Genomic DNA, 15,842 nt, shown 5'->3' with positions numbered 1-15,842 from the left:
ATGGTTCGAGGACACTGACGCCAGCTGAGAAAAACTACTATCTCCATTCCGGCAAGCTCGAGTTCCTCGCATTGAAGTGGGCAATTTGCGATAAATTTAGAGATTACCTCTATTACGCACCAACCTTCACGGTATACACGGATAATAACCCCCTTACTTACATCTTGAGTACCGCCAAGTTGAACGCAGTTGGACATCGTTGGGTGGGCGAATTAGCTGACTTCCATTTCACCATAAGATACCGGCCAGGAAAATCAAATACAGATGCTGATACCCTGTCACGATATCCAGTGCAACTTCACGACCACATCAAAGAGTACACAGAAACAATGCCCCCAGATGTAGTCTCTGCTATCTGGCAAGGGGACAAAGCCATGAGGGACAGTGACGTGCCATGGGTGGCGGCGTTGCAGCTGCATGCTGATGCTGATGCTGATGACACATCTCATGAAGCCATTCCAGTTATCACTCCAGAAAATGTTAGAGCTGCTCAGAAGGAAGATGCTCCAATCTGTGAGGTGATAAACTTGAAAAAAAAGAGGATGGAATCCAAATGATAAAGACAAGAGACAAATGGGGCGAGGGACACGCAGACTAATCCATGAATGGAACAGACTTATACTTGATAAAGGAATTTTGTACAGGCAGATAGGACAACGGAAACAGTTGGTCCTCCCCAGTAAGCTGAAGTCAACCGTGCTGAAACATCTGCATGACGACATGGGGCATGTTGGCGCAGATAAAGTCATCCATTTGGCGAGAGAAATATTTTATTGGCATTTCATGCAACGTGAAATTGAAAAACTACGTCATTAGTCAGTGCCAGTGTGTCAAACAGAAGCGGCCTTGTATCCCAGAAAGAGCACCTATGGGTTCAATAACAACCAGTGCCCCCTTTGAGCTCATCTCTGTGGACTATCTCCATCTTGAACAAAGTAAATGTGGCTACGAGTATATCTTAGTCCTGATCGATCACTTTACTCGCTTTGCACAAGCCTACCAGACCAAGAACAAGTCCGGCAGAACAGCAGCTGAGAAGATCTTTTATGACTTCATTCCACGCTTCGGGTACCCTGAAAAGCTACATCATGACCAGGGCCAGGAGTTCGAGAACAGCCTTTTCCAGAGACTTCAGCAGCTGGCAGGAATTGCTCATTCTCGAACCACCCCCTATCACCCGCAGGGGAATCCCGTTGAGCGTCTTAACAGGACACTTCTACAGATGTTCCGCACACTGCAAGAAGAGAAAAAGGCTGAATGGAAGGACCACCTACCCCACATAGTCTATGCGTACAACTGTACAAGACACGAGGGAGCAGCCTATTCACCGTTCTTTCTTCTATATGGGAGAGCTCCCTGCTTGCCTGTGGATTTGCTCTTCGACTTAAAGCCTGAACAAGAGCCACAGTCCAGACAACAGTATGCACAGAAATGGGCTTCTCGCATGCAGTAGGCATACAAGATCGCCTCAGATAACAGTGAAAAGTGCTCAGCTAAGGGGAAGAAGTACTATAATCGGCATGTTAAAGGCATTGTGCTTCAGCCTGGAGATTGGGTGCTTGTCAGAAATCTGTCAGAAAGGGGTGGCCCTGGTAAACTTTGTGCATACTAGGAGAAGAGAATCCATTGTGTTGTTGAAAAGATCGGAGACGGACCTGTGTACAGAGTTCAGGCAGAGACAGGGGATCGAACCCTTTGTGTCCTCCATCGTAACCTTCTGCTACCTGTTAATGATTTGCCCTTAGAACAAGATGAGCAGAGTCAGCGTGCACCCAAGAAAAGACAAAAACAGAGAGACAATCAGACAAACAACAGTGAGACAGTAGAGCAGGAGTCTGAACATTATGATGAAGAGGAGGAATACACATATTGCCTCAGGACCATACCTGTGTATGGAAGGAGTAGGATCAAACCCCAGATGCCCCAGTCTAAACCAAACAATGGACTGAGTACTGTAGCTTCAGAGTTCCAACCAACGAGACAAGCAACAGAGACAGCTCAAATGCAGCAGCCAGATGAACAGTGCCTGACACAGTGCAGAGGCCAGTACCTACTGCCACGCTGGCTCAGCAGAGCAGGATGTAATGTGAATGCCTTATAAAATGTTCTGTAGTATTGTAAGATGATTTCGAGATGTGTGTACAGTGTGTAGTAAGGTTCGTTTTGTAGCTAACTGCTCCGACGAGCGTCGTCACGTTAAGAAGTTTTTTCATGAACTTCAGTCTCACACGGTAGTTTTTGTAAGTGTGAGTAATTAATATTAACATTCTGCAACAGACGGAAATGTGTTCTAAACGTTGTTAAGAGTTTTAGCCAGCCAGTAGTGAGTGAATGGTCAGGGGAAAGATACCATATTCAAACTAGTTCACATCGCTGGTCACGCTAGTGTGTCGTGGTACCGCCATATTGTTACGTGCTGCGGTTAAGTGCAAGTGGAAGAGAGAGTTACGTTCAAGAAATGTGTAGAAAGATGTATGTGTATTTCATGCTAGTGTTACCGTTCATGTTAGCAGAAATATAATGTAATGTGTTAATAGGTGTGTTGGGTTATATTATTTTGTTACATATTAGTATTTTGAGCTAAATCAATTTTGATTATGTGGAAGATCTGTTCAATTATTTTGATGTCATATGTACTTATTTTCTGTAAGGGAGAATGCTTTATATATTGTATATTGTCAGTTGGTTATGTCATTTGTTGTTTATTTGTGAAATGTTTAGTATTAGTTTAACATGCATTTTAAGTTGAGATGTGAAGATAATGTGGCTGTGACTGTATGTGACAGAAATAAACGAGCTCTGGCTTGAGCAAGACGCTAACTTTGGTTCTCTCTCTATTAATCCACAGTGGCTACACCGTGCTTCCTAGCCTGTGTAACCTTTTCTGCCGGACCGGTCCAGATTACCCCTAGGTCTGGGGCCGGTAACATTCGCGCTGTGGCGATTCGCGTGACACATAGTGAAACCAGACCTCATTCGCTCCAATGGAAAGCATATTTACACTGTCAGAATCGTTCCCTATCCCCTGTAAAAAGTGCACTGTAGAAAAGGTAGTAAATGTGTGAACAACTGACCGATTTCAGCTGCAGCTTCAGTGTCTATTTATAGGGGAAGGGACGCTTCAGATTCTAGAGAGCATTTCATTGGGCAGCAAATCTGATGAGACTCTGAAGTGCAGCGTTATATGTCATCAAAACCATTGATCCACATTGACTGATGTGAGACTGTACGTTTTGAATGCTTAAATCTTCTAAATGCGAATTTTGTCACTGTTTTGGAGCACACTAGCTAATAGATGACAGTTAGGCTAACATATTTATACTAAAAGACATTAAAAAAAAAATCATGGGGACTTTAAAACAAAACTGACCAGTGATCTTAGACTTTTTGGCCTAAACTGAATGTCAGTACTTAGTTATTGGAGAGAAAAAAAATGAGAAAAAGTCATGCAAACTGGTTGTGGTCAGAAGTTTGTCAGACATTTCCATAAATGCCTGCAGACTTTCTTTCCATTTTATTGACTGCGTCCTGTGCACCTTTCTGCGACTACAAAGGTGTATGAGGAGCATGCATTTATTTATTTGTGAGCTTCACAGTTTAAGAATATAGAATATTAGATGCGTACGTACCATAGATGCGAGTATAGGCAGAAATAATGTTGCTGTGGCAACATTGCTGGTGCATTCAGTGAAGGTAGCTATCATCAGACACACGACAATGGCAATCGCCCAGGGAGGAATACTCTGAAGAGGCGACAACTGATCTCCAAGCCATTTTGACAGCCCTGAGACCTGAGCATTGACCCAGATAAAAGTAAACAAAAACAGAAGGCATGACGATTGAAGCTGACATTTTATATGGTGTTTAATTAAGAACTGCAGGTTATCTTTAGTCTTTCTCATCTCCTCTCATTGAAGCATTATGTGTTGGCTTTCAAGCAGCTCCCTGTTAAACCACTAAGATATGGGTGATATGACCAAAATATTTACCACGATATAAGTAATTTTCAACCACATTAAGGAACAACATCACAATAAAGTGATCCTGCCTGAAATCAGAGATGTTACTAATTGAAATAAAAGCCATACTGATTTTTCTCTACACTGTTGAGTAAATGACTGCAAATTGCATTTGGAAAATGTTAATCTTGGATCAGTCTCTTTACCAACTGGATTTTTTTTTTTTTTTATCACCAAAGACAAATTGTTGTCTCTTTATTGATAGTGTTCGAGAATTGTACACTCTTGGTTAGAACAAAACCATCACATAAATCTCTGTTCACACTTTATATTAGGTGTCTTTAACTACTACATTTTCATTTATTAATTTTGCAGACGCTTTTATCCATTCCAAAGTGACTTACAAATGAGGAATACAGCAAGGGATTCACCATAAAGAGGCAAATACAAGAGAGTGCTCATAATACAAAGTTTCAGACATTGCTTAAAGTAGCAAGAGCAAGAATAGGGAGGGATTCAAGGAAAGTGCAAGCATACATTTATTTTATGATGAGTGATAATTCACCCAAAAATAAAAATTACCCCTATGATTTACTCACCCTCTAGCCATCCTAGGTGTATATGACTATCTTCTTTCAGACAAACACAATAAGTAAAAAAAAAATGGAATTGCTCTTCCAAGCTTTATAATGTAGTGAATGGCGGTGCTAATTTTGAAGTCCAAAAAAGTGCATCCATCCATCATAAAAGTAATCCATAAGACTCCATGGGGTCAATAAAGTCCTTCTGAAGCAAAGCGATGGTTTTTGTATGAAAAATATCCATATTCAAAACTTTATAAACTAAAATAACTAGCTTCCAACAGACGGCCTATGCAAGCTGACTTACGACAAAAGAACCCCTGACACGATGTATGACGTAGGATGTAGGAGTAGCGTAAGCTTTGACATCTCTTGCGGTTCAAACAATTAGGGCTGGGCAACAAACTCAAGTTCCTCTTCTATTAGATCGAAATCCTCTGACATTTCTCTATAAAAAATTTCGTTTTAAACTTCTAATTTGTGACCTGTGTTTTGCTCTATCCTCTGTGCTTCCACGTTCATCGGTATGTCATGCGTCAGGTCAGAGGTCACTCTTTCGTCGTAAATCGATGCGTACGGCCGTCTGTCGGAAGCTAGTCATTTTAGTTTATAAAGTTTTTAATATGGATATTTTTCTTAAACAAAAACGCATCGCTTCGCTTTAGAAGGCCTTTATTAACCCCCGGAGCCATGTGGAGTATTTTTATGATGGATGGATGTACTTTTTTGGACTTCAAAATCTCATCCTCCATTCACTCCCATTATAAAGCTTGGAAGAGCCGAGACATTTTTTTAATAACTCCAATTGTATTCATCTGAAAAAAGAAAGTCATATACACCTAGGATGGCTTGAGGTTAAGTAAATTTTCATTTTGGGGTGAACTATTCCTTTAAGTCAAGGAAGAGATGAGTTTTCAGCTGTCTTTTGAATATTGTCAGGGATTCTGCATTACGGATGAATTACAGAATTAATTACAGATTTCATTACATGCAGGTATTTATTAAATATAAGTACAATGTTCAAACACGTATGTAGACAATAAATGCATTGTATCAAATTATTAATTTAAAATGTTAATATACTGTATAGTAGTTAAAGAGACTTAATATACTATGAGAACAAATCTAATAAATACTTTTGAACATCAGACTTTTTTTTTTAGGAATCGTTAAGCCTTTTGCATTAAACAAAAGCAATATTTTAATATTTTAATAGAACAATACAGACCATACTATAAATACAACATACTAGATCAAAATTTTGGAAGAACATTATTATTGTCATATTGCCCAACCCTAAAACTTGCTCTGTGGTAAAGCACTAAGGGCTATACAAATATACTCTCAATCAAATACACAAAGACAGATTTTGAAAAGCATATGTTGTACCTCACTGCCCTTAGCCAGGGCAAAGCCTCCTCCCAGCAGCAGGATGATGCTCCAGGGCATCTTCTTCTGTGCCACATTCCATGTCAGCAAAGCTGGAGTCGGGCCACTGTCTTGCTGGGGCACTGACATAGACCACAGTCATATTTATTTATTAACTTTTTTTCATTGACTTTTTTATAATAATAATAATAAAAAAATAAAAATAAAAAAAAAATCAACAAATTCTCAACAGCACTCTACTTAATGTCATTAAAATACAGAAAAGACATGATTATTTTGCAGCAACAACAACAGCAGGGGGAGGGGGGGGAGGGGGGGGGGGGTATTCAGATAATGTGGAAAAACAAGATTTGAACAATGATACCAACAAATATTAATATATATATACCGGTATATATACAACCCGAATTCCGGAAAAGTTGGGACGTTTTTTAAATTTGAATAAAATTAAAACTATACGACTTTCAAATCACATGAGCCAATATTTTGTTCACAATAGAACATAGACAATATAACAAATGTTTAAAATGAGAAAATTTACACTTTTATCCAATAAATGAGCCCATTTCAAATTTGATGCCTGCTACAGGTCTCAAAATAGTTGGGACGGGGGCACGTTTACCATGGTGTAATATCCCCTCTGCTTTTCAAAACAGTTTGAAGACGTCTGGGCATCGAGTTTATGAGTGTCTGGAGTTTTGGTGTTGGAATTTGGTCCCATTCTTGCCTTATATATGTAACGTAAGAACTACGGAAGCAATTGCAAGTAACAATATTTATTGGCAAACTCGGAACACAGTCCACAGACAGGCAAGGTTGAAAACTCAGTACACGATCCACAGACAGGCAGGTAAGTGGCGCAGGGACTCGATGGTCAGATGGATACAGTGCAGGTGAAGTGAGGTGACGATCAACAAGACGAATCCAGAACATCCACAGGGAACAGACAGGAACAACGAAGGATACTGGAACGTAGAGGGATCAAACACCGGACATCACAAACAACGATCTGACAATGGAGATGAGAAATGGGTGAGATTAAATAGACCGGGATGATAGACTGCAGCTGGTGATGAGTGATTACTGAATGAGCTCTGATGAGCAGCCACGCCCCTCTAATCAGCACACACACACATGTAACAACAGAAACACGAGACATGAATGAGACATAGGATTTACCCACCGTGACAGTACCCCCTTCCCTAGGAACGCCTCCTGGCGTTCCCAGACTCCCTTACCTGTCGATTGTAATCATCGATAAGGGAGTGATCCAGAATGTCTCTAGCTGGCACCCAACTTCTCTCCTCCGGACCGTAACCTTCCCAGTCCACCAAGTACTGTAATCCGTGTCCCCTCCGTCTCGAGTCCAGAATACGATTAACCGAATATGTGGATTCCCCATCTACGAGGCGCGGCGGGGGGGGGGGAACCGGGACTGGCGGATTAAAGCGAGCATAAAAGACGGGCTTAATTTTGGAAACATGAAAGACGGGATGGATTCTCCTGTACACTGGAGAAAGATTCAGGCGGACTGTCACCGGGCTAATGATTTTGGTGACAGCAAACGGGCCAATGAATTTAGGTGCAAGATTATTCGAAACGGAACGGAGAGGAATATCCTTGGTAGAAAGCCACACTTTAGAACCGACGACGTATACGGGAGGCTTCCGCCGGCGGCGATCGGCTTTGGCCTTGGTGCGCGCCCCCACTTGGAGTAGAGTCTCACGGGCTCTCGTCCAAGTGCGATGACACCTCTGGACGAAGGCGTGGGCGGAGGGGACCGCGACTTCGGATTCCAGACTAGGAAAAATTGGTGGCTGGTAACCTACACTACACTCAAATGGTGATAGGCCCGTGGATGACACTGGCAACGTATTGTGGGCGTACTCCACCATAGAAAGTTGCTGACTCCACGAGGAAGGATTCTTGGACACTAAACATCGCAACGTTCGTTCCAAATCCTGGTTGGCTCGCTCAGTTTGACCATTGCTCTGGGGATGGAACCCAGAGGACAGACTCACAGTCGCCCCCAGAAGTTTACAAAACTCTCTCCAAAATTTGGATACAAATTGGGGTCCTCTGTCAGAAACCACGTCTGTCGGGAGGCCATGAATCCGAAAGACGTGGTCAACGACAATGACCGCTGTCTCCTTGGCTGAGGGTAATTTGGGCAAGGGAATGAAATGGGCCGCCTTCGAGAACCGGTCCACCACGGTCAAAACTACCGTGTGACCCTGGGAGGGTGGGAGGGCGGTAATAAAATCTAGTGCGATATGGGACCAGGGTCTCGAAGGCACCGGCAGTGGTTGGAGTAACCCGTCCGGAGATCGATTGGAAGTTTTACCTGTGGCACAAACTGAGCAAGCCAATACAAAACTGCGAACATCACAAGCCATGAGAGGCCACCAGAATCGTTGCTTGACTAAAAACATAGTACGATTGACTCCTGGGTAACAAGCCACATTGGAACAGTGACCCCACTGAATAACGCTGGACCGTAAACTCTCCGGCACAAACAACCGGTTCGGTGGGCAACGAGTCGGAGGCGTTACCCCTTCTAAGGCCTTCTTGACCTTCGATTCGACCTCCCATGTGAGTGTAGAGATGAATAGATTCTCAGGTAAAATGCACTCGGGAGTAGACGGGCGATCGGAACGGTCAAAAATGCGCGATAAAGAATCGGGTTTGATGTTTTTGGAACCCGGGCGGTACGAGAGAGTAAAGTCAAAACGTCCGAAAAAAAGAGCCCACCGAGCCTGCCTGGAATTGAGTCTTTTAGCCGTACGAATGTATTCCAAATTCTTGTGATCGGTCCAGACGATAAAAGGTACCCCCGACCCTTCTAACCAGTGGCGCCACTCTTCCAATGCTAACTTGACTGCCAACAACTCTCTGTTGCCAATGTCATAATTGCTTTCGGCAGGGGACAAACGATGGGAAAAAAACGCGCAAGGGTGCATCTTGTCATCTGAAGGAGAGCGCTGGGATAACACTGCACCTACCCCCACCTCTGACGCATCGACCTCCACCACGAACTGACGTGATGGATCAGGGGTTATCAGGATGGGAGCTGAAACGAAGCAGCTCTTCAGTTTGGCAAACGCAGCTTCTGCTGCGTCTGACCACCTGAACGTCGTTCTGGGGGAGGTCAAGGCAGTCAGAGGCGCGGCTAGTATGCTGAAATTGCGAATAAAACGGCGGTAAAAATTGGCGAACCCCAGAAACCTCAGTAGGGCCTTACGGGAATCAGGACTTGGCCAATTTACCACAGCCTTAACCTTGTCAGGATCCATGCGCATTCCCTCAACCGAGATGATGTGACCTAGGAAAGGAACAGACTGTGCATGAAACACGCATTTCTCCGCCTTGACAAAATGCCCATTCTCTAACAACCTCTGAAGCACCTGTCGTACGTGTTGCACGTGTTCCTGGAGAGACGATGAAAAAATCAATATATCATCCAGGTAGACATACATGAATTGATCGATCATGTCTCGCAACACGTCATTGACAAGTGCTTGGAAGACCGCTGGGCTATTGGACAAGCCGAAAGGCATGACCAAATATTCAAAGTGCCCCCTAGGGGTGTTAAATGCGGTCTTCCATTCATCCCCCTCCCTAATGCGGACCAAATGATAAGCATTTCTTAAATCCAATTTCGTGAAGACGGATGCTCCTTGCAACCTCTCGAAAGCTGAAGACATCAATGGCAAAGGATATGTATTCTTTACCGTGATGTTGTTCAGCCCCCGGTAATCAATACAAGGTCGCAACGATCCATCCTTCTTCCCCACAAAAAAGAACCCCGCCCCCGCAGGAGAAGAGGAAGGGCGGATGAACCCTGTTGCTAGAGAATCAGAAATGTATTTCTCCATGACCTCTCTCTCTGGGACAGAGAGTGAATATAATTTGCCCTTAGGCGGAGACGTACCTGGCAATAATTCTATAGCACAGTCATAGGGACGATGTGGAGGGAGAGAATCAGCCCGAGACTTACTGAACACCTCCTTCAGATCCCGATACTCTGTGGGCACGTTAGATAAATCCACTGTCTCCTCCTGTAACACATGAACAGAAACAGACGGACAAGCAGAGACAAGACAGGACTTATGACAAAAGCTGCTCCAAGCCGCTACGGATTTGAGTTGCCAGTCTATTTTGGGATTGTGACGAGTGAGCCATGGGTGACCAAGAACTATGGGTGCAAGCTGAGTGTCCAGGATGTAGAATGAGATGGTTTCTGAGTGATTGCCTGATGTGGTGAGGATGATATCTTCAGTAACCAGAGATATGGTGGGGAGTTTCTGACCGTTGAGGGCGTGCACTGCAATCTGATGGGTGAGTGGTTTGAGGGGAACTTGGTGCTTGAGTGCAAAGTTGTGATCCATGAAGTTACCTTCGGCGCCCGAGTCCAGAAGTGCATGACAATCGTGACGGTGGTTGGACCATTGGAGTCTAACCGGAAAGGAGAGTCGATGTCGATGAGGTCTTCTCGGCGGAGATCCCACCCGATAGTAGCCTCATACTTACTACCGGGCTGGGCCTTTTAACGGGCAGTTGTAGGCAAAGTGTCCCGCTCCTCCACAGTACAAGCAAAGGCCCTGGGATCTCCGCCTTTCCCTCTCCTCCCGGGAAAGCCGGGCTCGACCTACCTGCATGGGCTCGGGATCGTAGACGGGGCTGACCGCGTCCCCACCTCCAGCACGGTGACCCTCCGATTCCGCCGAAGAACGGTAGTTGGGTCCTCTTCGCTCCACACGAGACAGTCTGGCGTCCACTCTCAGTGCTAGCGCGATTAAATCGTTGAGTTTCGGTGGTAAGTCCATGGCATAAATCTCCTTTTGGACGCGGTCAGCCAACCCATGCAGGAACATATCCCACTGCGCCTCCTCGTTCCATTGGCTCTCCGCCGCCAGGGTCCGAAACTCGATCGAGTAGTCCGACACGGATCGATGTCCTTGACGTAACTCGGCCAGCAATCTGGCCGCTTCTCTGCCTCCCAAGGCACGGTCGAAGACCCGTTTCATTTCGTCGGAGAGCGCTTGGAACGAGGTGCAGCAGTCTTCCTGGTTTTCCCACACCGCCGTTCCCCATAGTGCCGCTCTCCCAGTCAGCAGCGTTAGCACAAAACCCACTTTAGTTCTTTCCTCCCGGAAGGTTCTGGGCTGGAGAGAGAAATGCATGGAGCATCTAGTTAGGAAAGCTCGACAAAAATTGGGTTCACCTGAGTATGTCTCTGGGGCTGGTAATCGTGGTTCCGACTGGGAGGGGTCCACTGGTGGTATTTGGGGAATCGGAGGTGGGACCGGCGCAGCGGGAATACGCAGCTGTTGGACTTGCTGGGTGAGCCCGGACACCTGCGCCACTAACGCCTGAACAGCACGAGCGGTGTCGTTGATATTTCTCTCTTGATTCTCCATCCGCCGTCTGCTGTTATTGACGAAATCCTCCAACGTCTCAGGATTGTCACTCGCTGCTTCCATTTCTGGTCAGATCGTTCTGTAACGTAAGAACTACGGAAGCAATTGCAAGTAACAATATTTATTGGAAAACTCAGAACACAGTCCACAGACAGGCAAGGTTGAAAACTCAGTACACGATCCACAGACAGGCAGGTAAGTGGCGCAGGGACTCGATGGTCAGATGGATACAGTGCAGGTGAAGTGAGGTGACGATCAACAAGACGAATCCAGAACATCCACAGGGAACAGACAGGAACAACGAAGGATACTGGAACGTAGAGGGATCAAACACCGGACATCACAAACAACGATCTGACAATGGAGATGATAAATGGGTGAGATTAAATAGACCGGGATGATAGACTGCAGCTGGTGATGAGTGATTACTGAATGAGCTCTGATGAGCAGCCACGCCCCTCTAATCAGCACACACACACATGTAACAACAGAAACACGAGACATGAATGAGACATAGGATTTACCCACCGTGACAATATAGGTTTCCAGCTGCTGAAGTGTTCGTGGTCGTCTTTGACGCATTTTTCGTTTAATGATGCGCCAAATGTTCTCTATAGGTGAAAGGACTGCAGGCAGGCCAATTCAACACCCGGACTCTTCTACGATGTAGCCATGCAGTTGTAATAGCTGCAGTAGGTGGTTTTACATTGTCCTGCTGAAATACACAAGGCCTTCCCTGAAATAGACGTCGTCTGGAGGGGAGCAAGGATGGGCAACTTCGGTCCTGGAGGGCCACTCTCCTACAGAGTTTAGCTTCAACCCTAATCAAACACACCTGAACAAGCTAATCAAGGTCTTCAGGAGTACTAGAAAGTTACAGACAGGTGATTTTTTCAGGGTTGGAGCTAAACTCTGTAGGACAGTGGCCCTCCAGGACCGAAGTTGCCCATCCAGCTTTCAGCATTCATAGTGCCTTCCAAAACATGCAAGCTGCCCATACTGTATGCACTTATTCACCCCCATACCATCAGAGATGCTGGCTTTTGAACTGAACGCTGATAACACGATGGAAGGTCTCCCTCTTCTTTTGCCCGGAGGACAAGATTTCCAACAAGAATGTCAAATTTGTACTCGTCGGACCATAGAATACTTTTCCACTTTGAAATAGTCCATTTTAAATGAGCCTTGGCCCACAGGACACGACGGCGCTTCTGGACCATGTTCACATATGGCTTCCTTTTTGCATGATAGAGCTTTAGTTGGCATCTGCAGATGGCACGGCGGATTGTGTTTACCGACAGTGGTTTCTGGAAGTATTCCTGGGCCTATTTAGTAATGTCATTCACACAATCATGCCGATGAGTGATGCAGTGTCGTCTGAGGGCCCGAAGACCACGGGCATCCAATAAAGGTCTTCGGCCTTGTCCCTTACGCACAGAGATTTCTCCAGTTTCTCTGAATCTTTTGATGATGTTGTGCACTGTAGATGATGAGATTTGCAAAGCCTTTGCAATTTGACGTTGAGGAACATTGTTTTTAAAGTGTTACACAATCTTTTTACGCACTCTTTCACAGATTGGAGAGCCTCTGCCCATCTTTACTTCTGAGAGACTCTACCTCTCTAAGACGTCCCTTTTATAGCTAATCATGTTACAGACCTGATATAAATGAACTTAATTAGTTGCTAGGTGTTCTCCCACCTGAATCCTTTCTAATTTTTTTTGCTTTTTCAACCATTTGTTGCCCCCGTCCCAACTATTTTGAGACCTGTAGCAGGCATCAAATTTGAAATGAGCTCATTTAGTGGATAAAAGTGTAAAATGTCTCAGTTTAAACATTTGTTATGTTATCTATGTTCTATTGTGAGTAAAATATTGGCTCATGTGATTTGAAAGTCTTATAGTTTTCATTTTATTCAAATTTAAAAAACGTCCCAACTTTTCCGGAATTCGGGTTGTATATATATATATATATATATATATATATATATATAGCTATCAATTAAGTTATACTATCTACACTATAGCTTAATAGTCAAAAAAGACATCAGCTAAGCAGGTGTTAAACTGACCTGTGTCAAAGCTCTGTGCTCTCCAGAAGCACAAACGCGGAGGTTTAGAGGGGAAAACAAAAAGCAGGGCAGCTACAAACACCGCCACTGTGGCATCTGTCACAAACCTGCACAGAGGAGAGCCATGAGGTTGAACAAGGGGTTAGAGGTCATAACACAACAGATAATTTAAAAGTGTTTGTGTGCAGATTCTATTATGTTCTGTTCTTTTTTGGTTCAGACCTTTCACCTAGAGAGAATCTCAGTTCACATTTTTAAATCCTTAAAATCCTAGCATGTGACTGTCATCAGGAAATGTACACAAATGTTGTTTGCAATGTGGGGCAACTCCATTCACATTTTTGCTGGACATTTGACCTACAAATAAAGGTACACGCCACAGCTGATAACAGGAGAACACGCTGTGTGTGTTAACCAATGGTTCAAATTGACAACTGAAATTTACATTACTTCGTTTGATTTTAGAGGCATTTTGCCCATAGACCTGAGGTCATTCTGGAATGGATGTTAATGTTTTTTCAACATTATGTCTATTTTGTCATGTTTTTGTTCAGTTTGGAGGATCCTTAAAACAAAGTTTGTTTACCCTCAAACGGTATCAGAGGACATTTCATTTCACAGTGCACAAAATATGTAATTGTGTTTCATTGCAATTAATGATAAGCAGGGTTTGATAGAAAATCAAGCCACATTGTAAAGTGATGTTACTTCGCAAAAGTATTATTATTTTACAATGTTCTGTAGAAAATGAGAATGGCGTCCTTGCAAATGTTGCCTCAACAAAAATAGGCATAGTTTTAACGGTAAGAGACTGTAAAAATGCCACAGTAAAAACCTGTTAATTGGTTAACAGTACGTTTTTACATTAGCTTGTAAAAAAAAGCTACTTGTGATGAGCTTTGATTCTACATCTGGCTTTCTCATTAACATCTCATTACCATGTTTTGGTGGTTGTTAGTATATTATAAAGGTACAAAACAGAATTGACTACTTCAGTAGGTTGGTATTTAAAATTACAAGTTAATACACACAGACATGCACGCGCGCACACACACACACAAGCTAAAATTGCTTAAAAAACATACTAAAATCTGCATTCCTCAGCATGGTTTGAGGTATCATTCATATTTGTAACACAAGATACTCATGATGAGCAATAGTATTAGTTATGCTTGCCTTAGCAAACACCACTAAAATGGTTTCTGTGTCTTATCAATGATAGTGTTTTTATCCTTACTCTTTTTCAGCATTGAAAAAGTTTGTTGCCCAGCCAGCCACAAAGCCTGGCTCACGAGTGAACCAAAGCACCACCAGGAGGATGAAGAGGGCAAGGACACTCAGCTCCCCAAAGGTCATGGGCCCAAGACTCCGGTGCTCCTCTTTGATTACATTATAGGCAGCAATCTCCTTCTCTGTCTTCACCGTCCCACAGCCCCATGTCTTTCTGAAGCTTCATTTACACAATAAATGTTAGAATAACCTACTGTATATTATATGATAGCATAAGCATGATCCAGCTGAGTTTAATTCATTAGGAAATGACACTCACTTTAAACCCAGAAATACAATCTGTAGCCACAGCCAGGCCAGTATGAGCATGATGATCATGTTGGGGAAGGCAAATCCAAACCATGATGCAAAGTTTATGATGTCAGGGTTGTCTGGGAATAGTCTGTAGGTCAAACAAATGTTGATTTAATATGCTTATTAAAAAAATAAGTAAGAGGTCAGAATGTAATATGGTATGTTTCTCTCATGCCTAGGTGAAAAAGCTCTAATGTGAGGTACCTACTGGTTCATCTGTCCCATAAGAACGAGGTTTGGTCCAGTGCCTGTGAGCGTGGCTGTCCCACCAATGCTGGCTGCGTAGCACACACATAGCGTCAGGCCTTTACACATCTTTAGTTTTTCTTCTGCGTCTCGAGAATGCTCTTCTGGGTCGGATTCAATTGAGAAGCTGTGGCCATTCAGAACCACTGAGCACAATAAAACAGAAGTTTCGGTACAATTTGAAACCTTTACATCTCGCCTGTACAAAACATGAATAAGCCATTGAACTGCGCTGAGAAACTTTACAATGTTAAATATTTTTAAATGATACCAGTCAATTTTGGCAGCCCTAAAATATTAAAAATAAAACATTTTAGGGTTACACATGTAACCCCGGTTCTGTGGAAAAGACCATTGAGAGGATTAAGAGCGCTGTAGCGCTTAACGTCTTTTGGGACTTTTATTATGAAAGTGCGACGTGCACGAGCCCGGAAGCTAATAATCCCTCACGGAGCGAAGCATATCACCTCAGATATCAGTTCGCATGCACGGGCGCTGGAGAAGACGAATAACATTGGTTATTGGCCTCGGATCGAGTGTAGGCTATATTGTGCTGCTGTGCGTCTTATAAGAGTGAGTATAGGAATCCTAC

The 15,842-nt window shown here is 43.7% G+C and overlaps 1 protein-coding gene across 2 annotated transcripts in view; it reads right to left on the bottom strand.

Annotated features, from left to right (window-relative positions):
• Positions 1 to 15,842, bottom strand: part of slc13a5a (solute carrier family 13 member 5a) — a 52,136-nt gene that overhangs the window by 13,330 nt on the left and 22,964 nt on the right. For both annotated transcript variants that reach the window (XM_056262164.1, XM_056262163.1), the window contains exons 5-10: positions 15,213 to 15,396; positions 14,970 to 15,092; positions 14,658 to 14,870; positions 13,421 to 13,527; positions 5,930 to 6,051; positions 3,630 to 3,791 (exon numbers count right to left, since the gene is read on the bottom strand). In XM_056262164.1, the coding sequence (XP_056118139.1) occupies positions 3,630 to 3,791; positions 5,930 to 6,051; positions 13,421 to 13,527; positions 14,658 to 14,870; positions 14,970 to 15,092; positions 15,213 to 15,396 (911 nt within the window). The remainder of the gene's footprint in view (positions 1 to 3,629; positions 3,792 to 5,929; positions 6,052 to 13,420; positions 13,528 to 14,657; positions 14,871 to 14,969; positions 15,093 to 15,212; positions 15,397 to 15,842) is intronic.

Source organism: Rhinichthys klamathensis, unplaced genomic scaffold, assembly GCF_029890125.1.
Source record: "Rhinichthys klamathensis goyatoka isolate OS25496 unplaced genomic scaffold, OSU_Roscu_1.1 h1tg000191l_1, whole genome shotgun sequence".
Classification (NCBI taxonomy): domain Eukaryota; kingdom Metazoa; phylum Chordata; class Actinopteri; order Cypriniformes; family Leuciscidae; genus Rhinichthys; species Rhinichthys klamathensis.
Note: the sequence above shows the minus strand (reverse complement) of the source record. Positions and strands in the feature narration are given on the sequence as shown.